This window comes from Pholis gunnellus (assembly GCF_910591455.1).
Source record: "Pholis gunnellus genome assembly, chromosome: 3".
NCBI lineage: Eukaryota > Metazoa > Chordata > Actinopteri > Perciformes > Pholidae > Pholis > Pholis gunnellus.
The window spans coordinates 4,340,537-4,355,769 of record NC_136529.1 but is presented as its reverse complement, the minus strand read 5'-3'; the positions used below and the strand labels follow the sequence as shown (position 1 = coordinate 4,355,769).

The following is a 15,233-nucleotide window of genomic DNA, read 5'->3' as shown; positions in this document are numbered from 1 at the left end:
ATGTTAGGACAACTAGTATGCCGTAATAATTGGACTCTCGTGAGCTCAACTACCGAGCCAGATGTTGGTCTGCTTTCATTTTGTGAAATAAGTATGTCTGTCTCTCCTGCTATTTTTTTTTGCAGAGTAGAGATGGTTCATAGGGGCGGAATGCGCCAGAATCCTTGAAGATAATCTGAAGGCCTTTGGCGATACCTAAACTCTTTGGATTTTTGTTCGTACACCAGGTGCCATGTCTGGTCTAAAAGCTGAAGTAACGCTGCTGAGGTGTGCATTCCTCTTTCTCTACGCGAGTGTCTGCTTGTGCCAGCGCGATTGCACCGGCACGGACTGTCCGCAGCTGGACAACTGCATTGAAGAAGTGCTGGAGAGTGGCGGCTGTTGCGCCTCGTGCCTACAAAAGGGTTGCACGTGCGAGGGTTACCAGTACTACGATTGCATCAACGCTGGATTCAAGAACGGCAAGGTGGCCGAGGGGGAGTCGTACTTCGTCGACTACGGCAGCACGGAGTGCTCCTGCCCCGCGGGAGGGGGCCGGATCAGCTGCCACTTCATCAGCTGCCCCGATATGCCGCCGAACTGTATCGAGATTTTGGAGCCGGCGGATGGTTGCATGCAGTGCGAGCGCGTCGGGTGCGTCCATGACGAGCAAAAGTACGATGCCGGGCACTCCTTCCACATTGACCCCTGCCAGGTCTGCCACTGCCCCAACAAAGGAGGGAAGCTAATGTGCTACCCTGTGCCGGACTGTGACCCGCACCAGGTCCATAAATCAATGTTAGCTGCACCAACAGGGGACGACACAACCAGTAGGCGCAACAGTTACCCCTACAGGTTTGACCTATTAGATCAATTCACCCCACCACAACAGCTTCCTCTCAATGGTAATCTTTCTCTCTTCAAACCGTCGCCTTTGGATAAGGACGAGCCAGAAGAGTATGATTACGGTCCAACAGACTTCCCAGAGACCTTCCCTCAATCTCTAGTTTTCCCTACACAGTCCTCCCCCTCCAACAAGGTCATCTCTGTGTCCCGAGGCTCTGACAGACCCGACCGAACCTCTGCCCGCCAGAGCTTCGACAGACATAGCAAGCTGGAGCTAAGAGAGCGACACAGAGTTCGTGTCCATCCTGCAGACAGGCAGGAAGTGACAGAAAGCCCCCTGAGAGCAGAGCAGAGTACCATCAGGCCACATGTGCATAAGGACGCCACTATTTCTTGGCAGCCCTCGCAGGGCCCAACAAGTGGACAAAGTGCCTCGTTCAGGGATCTGACAACCCAGACAGTTTTGGAGAATCCATCACATGCACTCAAGAGTTCAGATAGTGTCATATTGCCACTGCACCGAGGATCAGGGAGTGAAAAACATCCAGAGTATCCACATACAAGTCCAGAGAGTGCAGTTCATCATCAGAGAAGCTCTGAGACAAAGACACACCACCAAAATGCATCAGATAGTTCAAAGAGTCGGATCAACGTTAGTCATCCAGTGAGACATACGGACAGTCAAACTAATCAGCAGAGACGATCAGATACAGTGAACTTTCCGCTGTACATGCCGAAAAGCCCAGAGAGCCCAATTCATCCCCAGGCAAGTTCAAACGGTCAAAAAGATTTACAGGGGACTGTCGGAGCGGACAGTGAGGACGTGATGGAGGCAGAAGTGATGGAAGAGGAGGAGGAAGATATAGTAACATTTCATGGCGCCACTGGGCCCGAAGCAAGGGATGTTTTCTACAAGACAAAGTCAGCACAACAGGAGAGAAGCCATGCGGAGTCGGAGAGCAGCAGTCCAACCAGCAGCTACCAAAAGACCACACCCGAGCCGAGCACCAGCTCCCCCAGGAGGCCGGAGTACCTGACAACCCCCATGGTCCACTACGTCACCACTTCCCAGCCGCCAGCGAGGGTCAAGCAGAATGAGAGCGAGCCCAGCAGAAAGCCAGTTCAGAGGCTGTTTAACCTTCACAGTGAAGACCAGGAGGAGGTGACGGAGACAGAGGAGGCGAGGAATGACCGACCTGTCTTGCTTGTCAAACCTGATGGAGGTAAGCCAAGTTTTTTTTGAAGACTGTGATTTCTATTTCTGAATGTAATCCGTATCAGTTACCAACATGACCTGACTACAGATTTGTTAATACAGTACATAGTCAATTTACCGTTGGCATATGGAAAGAGACTTTTTGAATATACCTCTATTACAGTACCTGCTTCTGCCCCAAAAATTAGGAATCAGAACCGTTTATTGCCATGGTATGAATAACAATATTATTAGTAATAACTTAGAGCAGCTGCTTAATCCCAACATTTCTTATCTTTTAGTTGAGCTTGACTGATATGTTGATTGAAATAGCAGTATTTAAATGCCAAACTAGGTTTGAGGTCACTATTTCATCGATTGTTGAATTTCTACACTGTAAAATGTCCCACTCACTACATATCTTGGTCACAATATAAATAGGTTAATATGATTATGACCTGTGGTAAGGAGATGATTTTTAGTTGCAGTTGTTCTGGTTGTTCTTGTTCTGGGATGTGTGCCTCATCATGTCCTCTTGTCAGGGAGGAGCTGGGCTAGGTTAAGATCTAGGAAAATAGATGAGGTAGTTCTGCAGTAAATTACATTTCAAAATAATATTTGGTGTGCTCATTGGAATGGATGGGTGCCCATAGATAGATTGAGATGTCAGCAGTAACTTAGAGATCTTGCATTACTGGTTTGTTAACTATTTAGTGTGAATTTGGAAGCTTGCTCGGTTTGGCTCTCCCTATGCTTACCTGGGCTGGTGGTAGGTTGCAGTTAGGTGAGGCTGGGGAGGGGAAAAGTCATGCTCTTTTTTCTAAAACTATAATTGACAGCATACACAAACATTTTTGTAACTTTTCTGTCATGGCTGATTGAAATTCAAATATTTTACTGTCCCAGAAGAAATGTATCTTTTTAACAACACACCTAATGTCATTTACATCAAAACTACCACACTGGATCAGGATTTTGTAACCCCGCACCCAGCCGACCCCTTATGAGAGCCGATCTGCACCGCCCAACCTGCAAAAGTATACATTAATCAACCACCCGAACCCAACTACAAGCAACTTTATGGATCACGGTCATGGCCAATCAGCTGACAGCATGCATCTCTATTTGGTGTTCTTTTTCCTTGTAATTAAGGTTCATGCCATGAGATTGGGGTTGTAAAATAGTTAAAATAGGTCTCTAAAAGCAGCACATACTTGTGTGGAATGCTGTAGCACTTCACAAACCTTAATTATATCGCTTAAGCTCTGAGAAACTATTTCCGCACCCCTTTTTGAATCCTACATAAATCATTTAAAACGTTGTCCTCCTAATGTTTAGCTATACAGCATTGTGCTTACAGAACAGTGCTCCCTTTCTCTGTACCAAGCCAGGCTATATGTCATGAGCGCACCGGAGGAAGTGGAGACGCCCGCCGGTCCCCAGGTATCTGAACCGGAACATAAATAGCGAGCCCAGGGTCTGTCTGGAGCAGGGAGTCAAACGTCTCCTCCCGCAGTGAACATCCTCTCACAGCACTCTCATACCAGTCACCACCATCCCTCACTCAGCACACAGAGCCTCGCCGCTGTTTTACTGCACGTTGCCTCAACCCTCCCCGAGGAGACCTTGAGGATCTGGATTCGGTTATAAATCCTCTCTGGCCTCCGGCCTTTCAGATGGTTTTATTTCAGAAGCACGTCGTAGATTTACACGTTTTCATTTGAGAGATTTAGAAACTACGTGTCTGTTAGCATCCCGATGTCTCAGGTGTCCATCAAACGGTGTGGGCGGTACCCTGACGCCTGCTCCTTGGATTCTCTGTTGGGAAAAAATAAAATCCAGTTTCCATAGGTGCCGCCTTTCTTTCCAGTCATACAGTATAGGAGCCATTCCTGCTCATGCCAAACACACAGTTCTTCTCTTTACTTCAAAGACAGTGGAAAAGTGAAACACATCTGTTCCTGTGCATTTAATTCACAACAGCAAATATTCACTCACAGATGTGTACGCTATAGTGCTGCATAAAGGACATTTATTTAGTTGGAAACGTCATGGACTGCTATTTAAACTTTTTGTCATTGCACTTGATATGGGATAGCTGAGTTATTTGATCCATTTCTGATGCATATGAAATGGCTTTTAAAAGGCGTAGTGTGCAACGAAAGGCAGTAGCAGATCCAGATGTTGCTGCCATAGAGGGTGTAGATGTATAGAGGTAGACTTCACTGTAGACTAACACACCGAGCACAATAACAGCAATACCTGTACAGTGTGATGTGATGCAATACAATAATCATTCCACGACCACTGCATACGTATATTTATATTTTTATATATATTTCCATTCAATTCATTTTTTTATAATATTGAAGGCATTTTTTATAGTGGAAATAATTTGTTGATTAGTTTGGAACAACAGCTAAACCTAAAAGAAAGGCTGACCTAAACAAATTATCCATCAGTTTAAGTGTACGCTATATTTACAATATATAAGCCCGTTTACTTTGCCATGAGACAGCTAAACAGTCTTTGTTCCAATGGGGGACTTAGGCCATTATCTATGCTCTCACCAAAGCCAAGAACGTCCGCCTCATACATATAGGAGGTATTGCAGGACTCCTGTGCTATATTGCACTAGATTATACAGCTGTTGCTTTGCAGCGTGTAAAGCTCTCCATTAAAATGACTTCATATGATACATGTACACTCAACACATTTAATCACATCGCTCTTTAAATAGAGCACGTAGATGATAAAATGACCAAGTTGTTCATCAATTAGGAGGCTGGTCTTAATCGATTAATCTTTTGATGAGATAATATAATTAGATAATCACTGTGTGTCACGTTAGATTTATTCTCAGGCCATTTGCACATTAGTGATGAGGAGGCCAGTGGACTGGCTGGTGGATCATGACCTGGGGCCTCATTACAGAAACTTTTAAAGTCTGAAATCCTATCTTATTTCAGTTCAGGATGTCAGACTTTATGTATTACAAAATCATGTTTCCTAATTGCATACAGAAAAAAATCCTTAAATCCTTAAATCTTAAAATGAGCTATTACAGAACCGTCCTAAATGAGAATGTTTCCAAGTTAGGAGTCCAACATTTATTGTTTTGCTCAGGGTAAGACTTTCAGATCTGTCAGCTATCTGTACCATGGATGTTTAAAGAGAAATGGATGAAGCGTTGGAGGCGGCACCCATTTCATTCCTATGAAAGCTCAGTGGTGCATGAGGCAAAAAAACTTGAAACTTCCGAGTTTAGAATTCAGATGAAAATACCTAGATCTTCCACATTATGGGGCCAATGGAGCAATCGCAATAGCATTTCAGTCAGCCCTCAGTCCAGCCTCGTCCTCATTCTAGAATAACTCTGGATTCGACTATTAGTGCATTTTTACAACTGTTAGGACACTATCATTTCAACAAGGGCTATTCATGTGGAAGCTGATTTACCTAAAAAAAAGATTATCCTCTGATTTACAGATGTCTCTTTCCCAATCTAAGTCTATGGGAAAGAGTGTTGGCAGACCTTGAAATTGTAATTCCACCGTTTGGCCTCGATGTCAAATGGCTTTAAAGGCCTCAATTCCCACAGCTCCAAACATAGATACAGGCACGGCAGGACAAGTGCTGATTAAAGAATCAAATATACAGTTATAGTTAGGAGTTCTTGGGCCCATTTGTGCCCTGAGACTATAATTAGTATGAGCTGATTGGTCTAAAGTCTAAAAATCTGCTACAGACATACTTTGGAAGTATCCAATGGTACAACTCTTTTGGATGACATGGAAAATAAAACCTAGTCAAAGTTTGGATTTTTAAAAAATTAGGAAAGATATTCCATATGAATTGTTACATGTTCGTGCATATATACACCTGGTTTTGCCATGCTTACTGTATTATAGGATTATCCTCTTTGATGTCAATCAAAATGTAATTATTTTAACATATTAAAAACTGAGAAATTAGTGCCGACATGGATGCATATTAGAACTCTACAAGTCCCAGTTAAACTAGACACCTTCATTCCACCTCTCACTTTCTCTGCCTGAGTGATGTCAAATTGGTTTTCACTAAAGCTGCGATGAATAGTCAATTAATCGGCAACTATTTTGATAAGCAGTTCATTGTTAAAGTCATTTTTTAAGCAAAAGCACCAACCATTTGACGGTTCCAGCTTCTCAAATGGGATAATTGGCTGCTTTTCCTCATCTTCTATTTTAATAAATAGTTTTATGATTGTTATTTGGAGCCCTACTGTACCTTTGTTTCATGTATCAAATTAAGGAGGCAAGGTGTAGGGGTTCATGCACAACGAAGCTCACAGCTGGTTTTGAAAACAGGAAGTCCTGAGATTTCAGAGTTTGTAATACCAACACATTCTCACTCCCAACTCATCCAACATACGCTTGGTCATTGGTCCTACACTTCAAACTATGACGCGTCAGTTCTTCTTTTTTTTTGACACGTCAGCGACGACGCCACAGTTTCTGTTCATTAAATGCATAGTGTGTTTTCAAAATAAACTTCCATGTTCACAGGAAACGTACAGTTTCTGCTTGTTACATTCACAGTGCCAATATTTAATTTGTTCCTAGGAGGGTATTTCTTTACTTTGAAGTGAAGTACTTCACCTGTCCCCTGCCTCAAAGTTATATAAACGATGCTCAGCCAGTCAGATATTCTTAACAGTGTGTCAGGGTGACAGAGTGGCTGGTCAATCAAACGAGGATGATTGATTTGCCAGGTAGCTGCCTCACACTCTCTGTTCCGGGACTCAGGTGAGTCAGTCGTGAAGTGGCTTTTCAAAGGTGACTGACACGATAAATCAGGCATGATGGCAACAGCTGCCTGAGTGTGAGGCTTAGATTGCCATCTGTTACATCTCCCTGCTTTGGAACAGTTTGATATATATTTAGGATTCCTTTAAACTTTACAAAAAACTAATTGTGGCAGTCATTTAATTTCTGTGGTGATTGCATTTAGTTGAATATATAAACTCCTCTGATAGATCTGGCACATCAAATAATGAGAGTAGACTTGCTGGTACGCATCCCCATCCAGCACTGCATATAATACAGTGTACAATGATAATGGTGGCAGATTTACCACTCAAAACTCACATGATTTTTTTAAATAATGGGTCCCTGATTTCAGACAGGAGCTATACAAAAGCAAGCTCTTATAGGTCTTACATTTGTTATGGCTAAATTGACAATTGTGCCCCAAAAACAAGCGGCAACGTACTCAGCCAAGTCGCCAAAATCCTACGTATTCGTCCAAACGCCTAACCCTAATCCTCCAGTAGACATTTTGGGTCTGCCCCAAAAGACAAAAACAAAGATTTTTATTTACGTGATTTATGTGCACTATGTTCATCTTAATTTTCTCTTCTTTTCAGTCTTAACTGCGTTTTTCTGTCATTTACTGTCATGCTAGTCTCCTCTCCTCTGATCCCTGTTTTTCACCAAAGGTTGGTTGTGTGTAGGTGACATTCAAACACTCGGCAGTCCACCAACTTCTCCCAAAAAAAACTAAAACCGGTCCAAACACCTAACCCTGAATCCTCTAGTACACAAATTAGTGCGGTGCATTAATAACACTGCTTTAGCGCTACTCATATAGGTAGTAAGCCAATCATACACAGTTTAATCTAGTCCTTAAACGTATGCTCTTGTATATGGAAAGGCACCATCCTCCAAACTATTTTTATAGAATGCATTGCTGTTGATAGCAATGCATTTCATACAATGCATTTCAGTATATTACCATAACTAGTGGAATAAAAAAATATATTTCACTTCCTGCATCCTTTCAGAAAGGTTTTGCAACATGCATTTTGACACATTTATAGCTGGGGACTATTTCTTTCAATACACAGCGGGGAAAGTGTGTAGAAAGGCCCAAAGTAATTGTAGGGTCACTGGTATCGATAAAAGCCCAGTCAACAGCCCTCAGACCATGTATCATGGTCCTCCGCTACAGAGCTGTAAAACATTAAAACATTAGTTACTGCAACTATAAGAGTAGGATACTCAACTGAGGGAATAACCGGCTGTAATTCTCCATAGCAGAAAACATGTGTTTTCCTTAAATCCCCCCCGCACTGGATCTGGTGTTCCCATCGTGTGTGATCCAGATTCAAGGCCCCAAACAGTCCCCCTCGAGAAAAAAACTGCAATCAAAATGCCTGTCACATTCCCGAGCCCCGACAGATAGGTTTGTCACGGGATATGCTCTGAACAATCTGGACGGCTCGTGGCTGTCCACGCTGCTGCGCCCCCAAAGAGACGAGGGGGGAAAAAAACAGTTCTCACGTCATCATTCCGACAGAATCTCTCTCAGCTCTTTGAACGGAGTTAATCTAGCAGAGTCTCTGTGTTGAGGCGAGGCGCCGTGCACGTGTTCCGTGAACGCGAGACAAAAGTTTCCATCTGTTCAACTATAATCACGCTGCTTCCTCTGGGATATACAATAGCAAACACTTTGATCTGGAATCTGGAACGTGTCCAAACGGCAGAGTATGTCCACAAAGCTTAAAAGACACATGTCTTCATGTCTGGATTAGTAGCAGAGATGATTTACCGCTTCTAAAGAATTACCGTACAAACAGTTCAAACTGAGCTACGATTTACATATGCTGTTGGCTGAAGTGACTGCGTCTGGATTTCCTGTCTGAGTGGACATTTATCTTACTTACATCACAGCGCTCACAGTTGTGTCATGTTAAAGCCCTTGTCTCATACGTTAAACAGTGTGTAACATTTCGGCGGATCTATCGGCAGAAATGGAATAGAATGTTGATAAGTACGCTTTCCTCAGTGTATAAACCCCTGAAAATCTGAATCACTGTGTTTCCGTTATCTTAGAATGAGCCATTCATATCTACATACGGCCACCATTTTTCTACAGTAGCCCAGAGAGGACTGTTTCGTCGTCCCGATCGTGGTCAGAAAACACGTGTGTCGTTGTTTTGGTCTGCCGGGAACAAAACACAGGAAGCCTCTGTTGGTCTTGAGGACCTCTTGCAACTTCCACCGTACATTCACTTTGAATCCTCACCGCTAAGCTAGCTCTCTTCTGCTCCGCTGCCAACTCATTCGCTCATGGAAATTCGCCGCCGCTCTCCCTTTCTCCCTTGCTTCACCACTCACTTCCCACTACACGCACACTCTGGCTCCGCTATTATATGACCTACGCTACTCAAACAACAACTGGCTCTGGAAAGAGCCAGTCACGTTTTCGCGTTTTAATGTCGGCCACGGTAGTTCTCCACCACGCTTGGTACAAAGTAGAAGTTTCAGTTGGTTGCAATCTGCAACCTCACCGCTAGTTGGTGCCAAATCCTACACACTGCAACTTTTAAGTGATTCAGACCACATGGAGAGCATGGATCCACTGGATTCATGCCATTGGCAGAAAAAGGGTCTGTCCCATGCAGTAGTAACACCTATTTGCTAGAAATTAGGTTGGAACGTCTGGTTAGTGACCGTCAAGTTTCTGGAGTGTAGTGTTGCCACCTTAGCACTCTAGCTGGTGATTGTTAAGACCTCTTTTGCAACTTTTTTTTTTTTAAACTACAAATCTAGTACCATATTGACCTTAACTCCCTCAATGACATAGAACTTTTCCGCTTTAAAATGTCTAGAAACAACTGTTACAAATTTTCTCGAATACACGACTACTCGATACAGGAAAATCATGAGTACACATCATTGTACGTACGGTGGGTTAAATGTAAGAAGTCAGGCTGTAAATGCCATACGTTGTATCTATTGTATGTGGGTTGTTTATCAGAGTTCCTTCATCGCCTGCTTCATCAGCTCAGCTGTGCTTCATCTCAGCGCGCAAAAGAATCCGTCACGGCGAAACCAAAGAGTTAATCAGTCTGATCTCTATATATATATACGTATATAGAGATGCTGATTGATTTTTGGCTCAGCTCCATATCATCAAGACCAACTCATCCCGTCTATAACTCTCCTGTCCCAGCACGGCCCTGCCACCTGGATCTGTGCGCCTCCGATCCAGTTTCTAATTATATAGTGATTCTAATTGTCACATGAAGGTTACCCCTTAAAGTCTTGCAAAGGACTATTTTTACATTACAAAAATAAACAGAGGAGTTAAGAGTCAGTAAAGCTGTTTGCAGTTTGTCCTTGGCTCTGCTGCCTGCGATTAAACCTGCTTTTATCACTCAAACGCTTCCTCCAACATCACTGCTGATGAGGGGCATTCTCATTTGAGTATTTATAATGGCTTCCATTCCATAATGGCAAATTAATTAGAGTTGAGAGGGAGAATGGTTATTTTGGTACAGGGACAGTATTTTAATTGTTTATTCACAGGCAATTAAAGCATTCTTTCATTATTCATGTAAAACAATAGTGATTCAACCAATGTTTTCTGTCCAGAACACTTGCAGGGAGTTGGGTCTTCGTGGAATAGGCTTTCTGGTGCACAGAAGGTGATGACCTGTATGTTTTTTGAAATAATTGGGGACTTAGCATAGTAGCGTTAGCTGCTATGGCTGAAACCATAGGCTGTATATAAGAAGTAGACGTAGTCATCGTGACACCACCCATTTGTTTGTGGACTGCCGTTTTGAAGCCTTGCCATCTTTGATTACGGCTGTTGACCATATTTGGAATGCGGAGCAGTGATGTAGAGACGCTGTATACAGCTCTGGTAGCGGCAGCAACCTGTCAATCACAGTAAGCCCGACCTAAAGCATACCCTGCTTTATGGTCTGTTTGACTCTACATGGACCATAATTCACTAAGTGAACATCATGCTGTATTGAAGAAGACTTGAAACTAGAGATTGAGACCATAAACTCATGTTTACAATGTTTACTGAGGTGATACATCAAGTGAGACGTAGAGTCATTTTCTCATAGACTTCTATTCAATCTGAACACTTGCGCATTGACTTCACTTGGCAGAGCCGGAGGTTGCCGCCTGGCTAAAACTACAAAGTCAAAGTGGACTTGGTGGTGTTACATTTATTAACCCTGTAATAAATATAATATATATATTTATATATCTTTTTTTAATGAATATATTATAAATATATATAATATGAGTATATAATTTCTTAAAGCTGGCATATAGCTTTATTTTCTGCATTTTAAGGTGCTCGAAACTTTGTGTACAGACATTTTTTCAGTGAATTGTGAGACAAGAATTGTATAATGAGGAACAATCTGATCTCTTCTCATCTTAGGTTGAGGTGGGGGTTACATTCAGGTTAGCTTAATGTCTCAAGGATTTTGGGTCTGACTGATATGTATTTGTCAGGGCCAGTATTCATCATTCAAATACAGCTTATGATCAATATTTGATTCCCCAATATTTGACTTTACGTGCCATAATAACAAGAACTCAGCTACAGAGCTATTTTTGTTTGGATGGGAAAAAAACTGTCACAATAACAGGATGGGGAGTAAGGGAATAAATAGCTGAATTAAGTTTATCAAAATGTTGGGAGCCAACATAGAAAACTTACTTGGCATTTAGTGGAAAACAGCGATGTCTGCCTGTTGCAGTGATTCATTCCAGGAATAGTCACTACTGCAATGAATAAAGTCGTCCGAAACACACTGTGGCAGGCCCATCCAAAAACAAACACACCATCAGTTTCTTCCAGATGGTCCTGTAATCGTCTCTCATTATGTGAAATGATTTCAATGCAGCATTTTGTTTTTGCACTTTTTAGATCATTCAGCCACTCCTTCTGCACGCTCAAGCAGTTTCCTTGTTTTCAGCCTAATTGGATCTATGTATCTTCAGATGACTTTAATGATTTTCAGTTGCAGGATTATATGCTTTTTGGGGTTTATGATGCTCCACAAAATCATGGGTTTAATAAATCAAATCAATCAAAGGGAATTCAAACACGTAATCATAGAGAGCTGAAATTCATCCGTTCATCCATCCATCCACCCAGCCATTCATCCATCCATCCATCCAGCCATTAATCCATTCATTCATTCATCCATCCAGCGGAAAAACTGAAGTGAGATTACAAACGGACACAAACTGATTACAAACTGACACCCTAGTTCAGGCTAAACACAATGTCAATAGGTTGATAAAAACAGAAATGTTGAATCTTTATCACCCCCCTCCCCCTCTAAACAAAGAGAGTGAACCACATGACATACTGGTGATTAAGGTTGTAGTTTTGGATTATAAGAAATGGACATGATTGAAATATCGGTTTGATTTAAAAGGGATTCCTGCTTCTGAAACAACACCTGGAAGTTTTAGTTGGTTTTGGTTCTTTTTGAGAGTTGCCACTTCTTATTAACAGTATGCTGTTGTCCTTCAGAGGACTCCACATCAGCTGTCGAGGGGTCTACTCTTGGTAGATTGAACATAGCCTGAGCAAAGTTATGAGGTCAAGAGTCAAGAGGAAAAAATGAAGTCAGCCAGACTCGGCAGCAGGCACAAATCATCAGGCTCTCTATTAGTGTTGCCGACAGTATTGACATGACCGATACAGGGTGTCAGTAACTCGAAGGCAAACGGACCAAGGGGACACAATCACAGTTATTTACGATGTCAGTGGAAGCTCTGTCTGATTATCGGCTCGAAGATGGACAACCCTCAGGTGTCCTACATACGCGCCAGCTCCAATCCCCCGATTTAAATTCTTCAAGTACCATAAGTTTTTTTTCTTTTTTCTTATTTGAAGTCTTGGTGTGAAAGCAGTGTTGCTTGCGATGGATGGGAGGGTTGTGTTATTGCCTTGGGAAGTCAGTACGAACCCCTCGAGCCTCACTACTTGCCACCCGCTAGCTCTGGATAATCCCGACTCACTGTATGACCCCAGCCACCAAAACAATGCTGCATCTCCTGCAGTTTAGCATATCGACTGCACAGATGACTACTTGTATATATGTGGGCCACCAAAAATGTAGCATCTCTTTTGCTCAAGTCAAAAGGTTGTGCCAATGTTGTCATAGCGGCCCAGAATAAAACACTGTTCCTGACTTGGATTAATCCCATTTTGTATCATTGTATCAAACTGTCTGACACACAAAAGAACACGTATTTCTTTTATTTCCATTGCCTCTGCCTTTTTTCCTCGGCTCCTCATGGAATATAGCTCAATCCTGGGTGGGAAATCACGGTAGGTTTTTTAATTTTTTTTATTGCTATTGTTATTCCCAGAGTGTCCTTTAAGATGTCAGCATTAACAGCAACTGGCATAGATATATATCGTAAATAATGGATGATGTTGTTTCCCATCTCCTGTTATGTTTCTTGCATATAACTTTCTTTTTTACATATCTTAAGTGGATCTTCGAAAGCTCCCGCCACTCTGCGCTTTTTGTTCCCGGCCAGTGACAGGGCCATTTTGCTCGCGGGGTTCGTCGGCGGGAGGTAAACCGCCTGCGTAAAGCGTCTGACGATGTAGAGCGGGGTCCCTCATCTATCAACGGGGTCGTTCTCCTTATCTTTGAATGTGGAGGAATGGCTGGGTCGCGAGCGCCGGTTCCCTATTTTGTGCTTTGTGAGGCAGAGGCAACAAACACTCAGATCTGCTGTCGAGTACAAAAAAAACACCCTTTGTTTCTTCTTGAGGAGGAGTGGAGCTAATTAGGGAAACAGAAAATAATCAAGGCAGCAAGCCCTCTTGTGATGACATAGTTTTGCGATGGAGATGGAGAGCATTTGGAGCAATTGGAAGTTGAGGCTTAAAAACCGGAGCACCGCGTTTGGCCGCCAAAGAACTGAAGAGGGAACCAATATGAGCAGCCTGATCTCACAGAAATATGTGAATTGACCATGACCTGTGAACAGTGCATTATGTGGTGGTGGCACGCAATGCCAATGGAAAGTCAATCAATTATTATTAATAGTCAAACAATAGGTTTGAGAGCAGAACTACTGACACTGCAATCATTTTTTTATTGCAAGTCAGATTCATTTGTGATTCAGAACATAATAATCCGAAACAAAAGCTTTTGTTTGCTAATTCATTTTTTGATTGCAGTGTCGATAGTTTTGCTCTCAAACACATCATGTTTGACGCAAGACAGAACATACACCAATCTCTTATATTGCATCTTTAAAGGCTCAATTCACCCAAATGTGGTATGTAAGCTTTGGTTTTCTTTGGTCTTTGCAGAAACTGTGTTCACGTTATTCTGAGTGATCCAGTGAGAAGTTTTCCTAGGGCGTATTCATTTAGTATAACCTAGTTACATTGGGAACGGTTCACAGCAAGATGGTCTGTGGATTTTCCAAAGGCCTTTTTTCTATTCACCTCCACTATATTGAGGCTGCGAAAATCTCAGGCTGCATCCACACTAGGGCTGCAACTAACGATTATTTTAAGAATCGATTAATCTGTCGATTATTTGTTCGATTAATCGATGAATCGGATAAAAAAACAAAAAAGCATTAATTTCCAACCCTTTATTCAAAAACAGAACTCACAGTGCAAAGAATCTTCAGAAAGTGCACAAAGGTTGCTCGAACATCCCTGAGCTGTGAAAGTAATAATTTAAAAAAAAATGGACTAATATCAGGAGTGGGATTCAGCGGGTTACCCACGCCTCTCGGTGAAGGGTAGACACGCTGAGCCACTCAGTGTGGCGCGCGTGCAGCCCCGAATATCTAAGGGCATCACAGACCTGTTGTTGCTCAATCTCGTGTGGCTGAACGCCACTTGTCCCTCTAAGAAGCTGGACGCCGACCGCACGGGGCCGCGTAACTAGTTAGCATGCCGGAGTCTCGTTCGTTATCGGAATTAACCAGACAAATCGCTCCACCGAAGAACGGCCATGCACCACCACCCACAGAATGGAGAAAGAGCATCAATCTGTCAATCCTTTCCGTGTCCGGGCCGGGTGAGGTTTCCCGTGTTGAGTGAAATTAAGCCGCAGGCTCCAATCCTGGTGGGGCCCTACCGTTAATTCCTTTAAGTTTCAGCTTTGCAACCATACTCCCCCCGGAACCCAAAGACTTTAGTTTCCCGGACGCTGCCCGGCGGGTCATGGGAATAACGCCGCCGGATCGCTAGTTGGCATCGTTTATGGTCGGAACTACGACGGTATCTGATTGTCTTCGAACCTCCGACTTTCGTTCTTGATTAATGAAAACATTCTTGGCAAATGCTTTCGCTTTCGTCCGTCTTGCGCCGGTCCAAGAATTTCACCTCTAGCGGCACAATACGAAGTGTCCCGGCCGTCCCT

General features: G+C 42.9%; 1 protein-coding gene across 1 annotated transcript in view; it reads left to right on the top strand.

Moving 5' to 3' along the window:
* Positions 1-232: 232 nt before the first annotated feature.
* fbln2 (fibulin 2) overlaps positions 233-15,233 on the top strand; it is a gene marked incomplete at both ends in the record, with an annotated part of 53,844 nt that continues 38,843 nt past the window's right edge. Inside the window, one exon of the mRNA XM_079186277.1 lies at positions 233-2,048. Coding sequence (XP_079042403.1) covers positions 233-2,048 — 1,816 coding nt within the window. The remainder of the gene's footprint in view (positions 2,049-15,233) is intronic.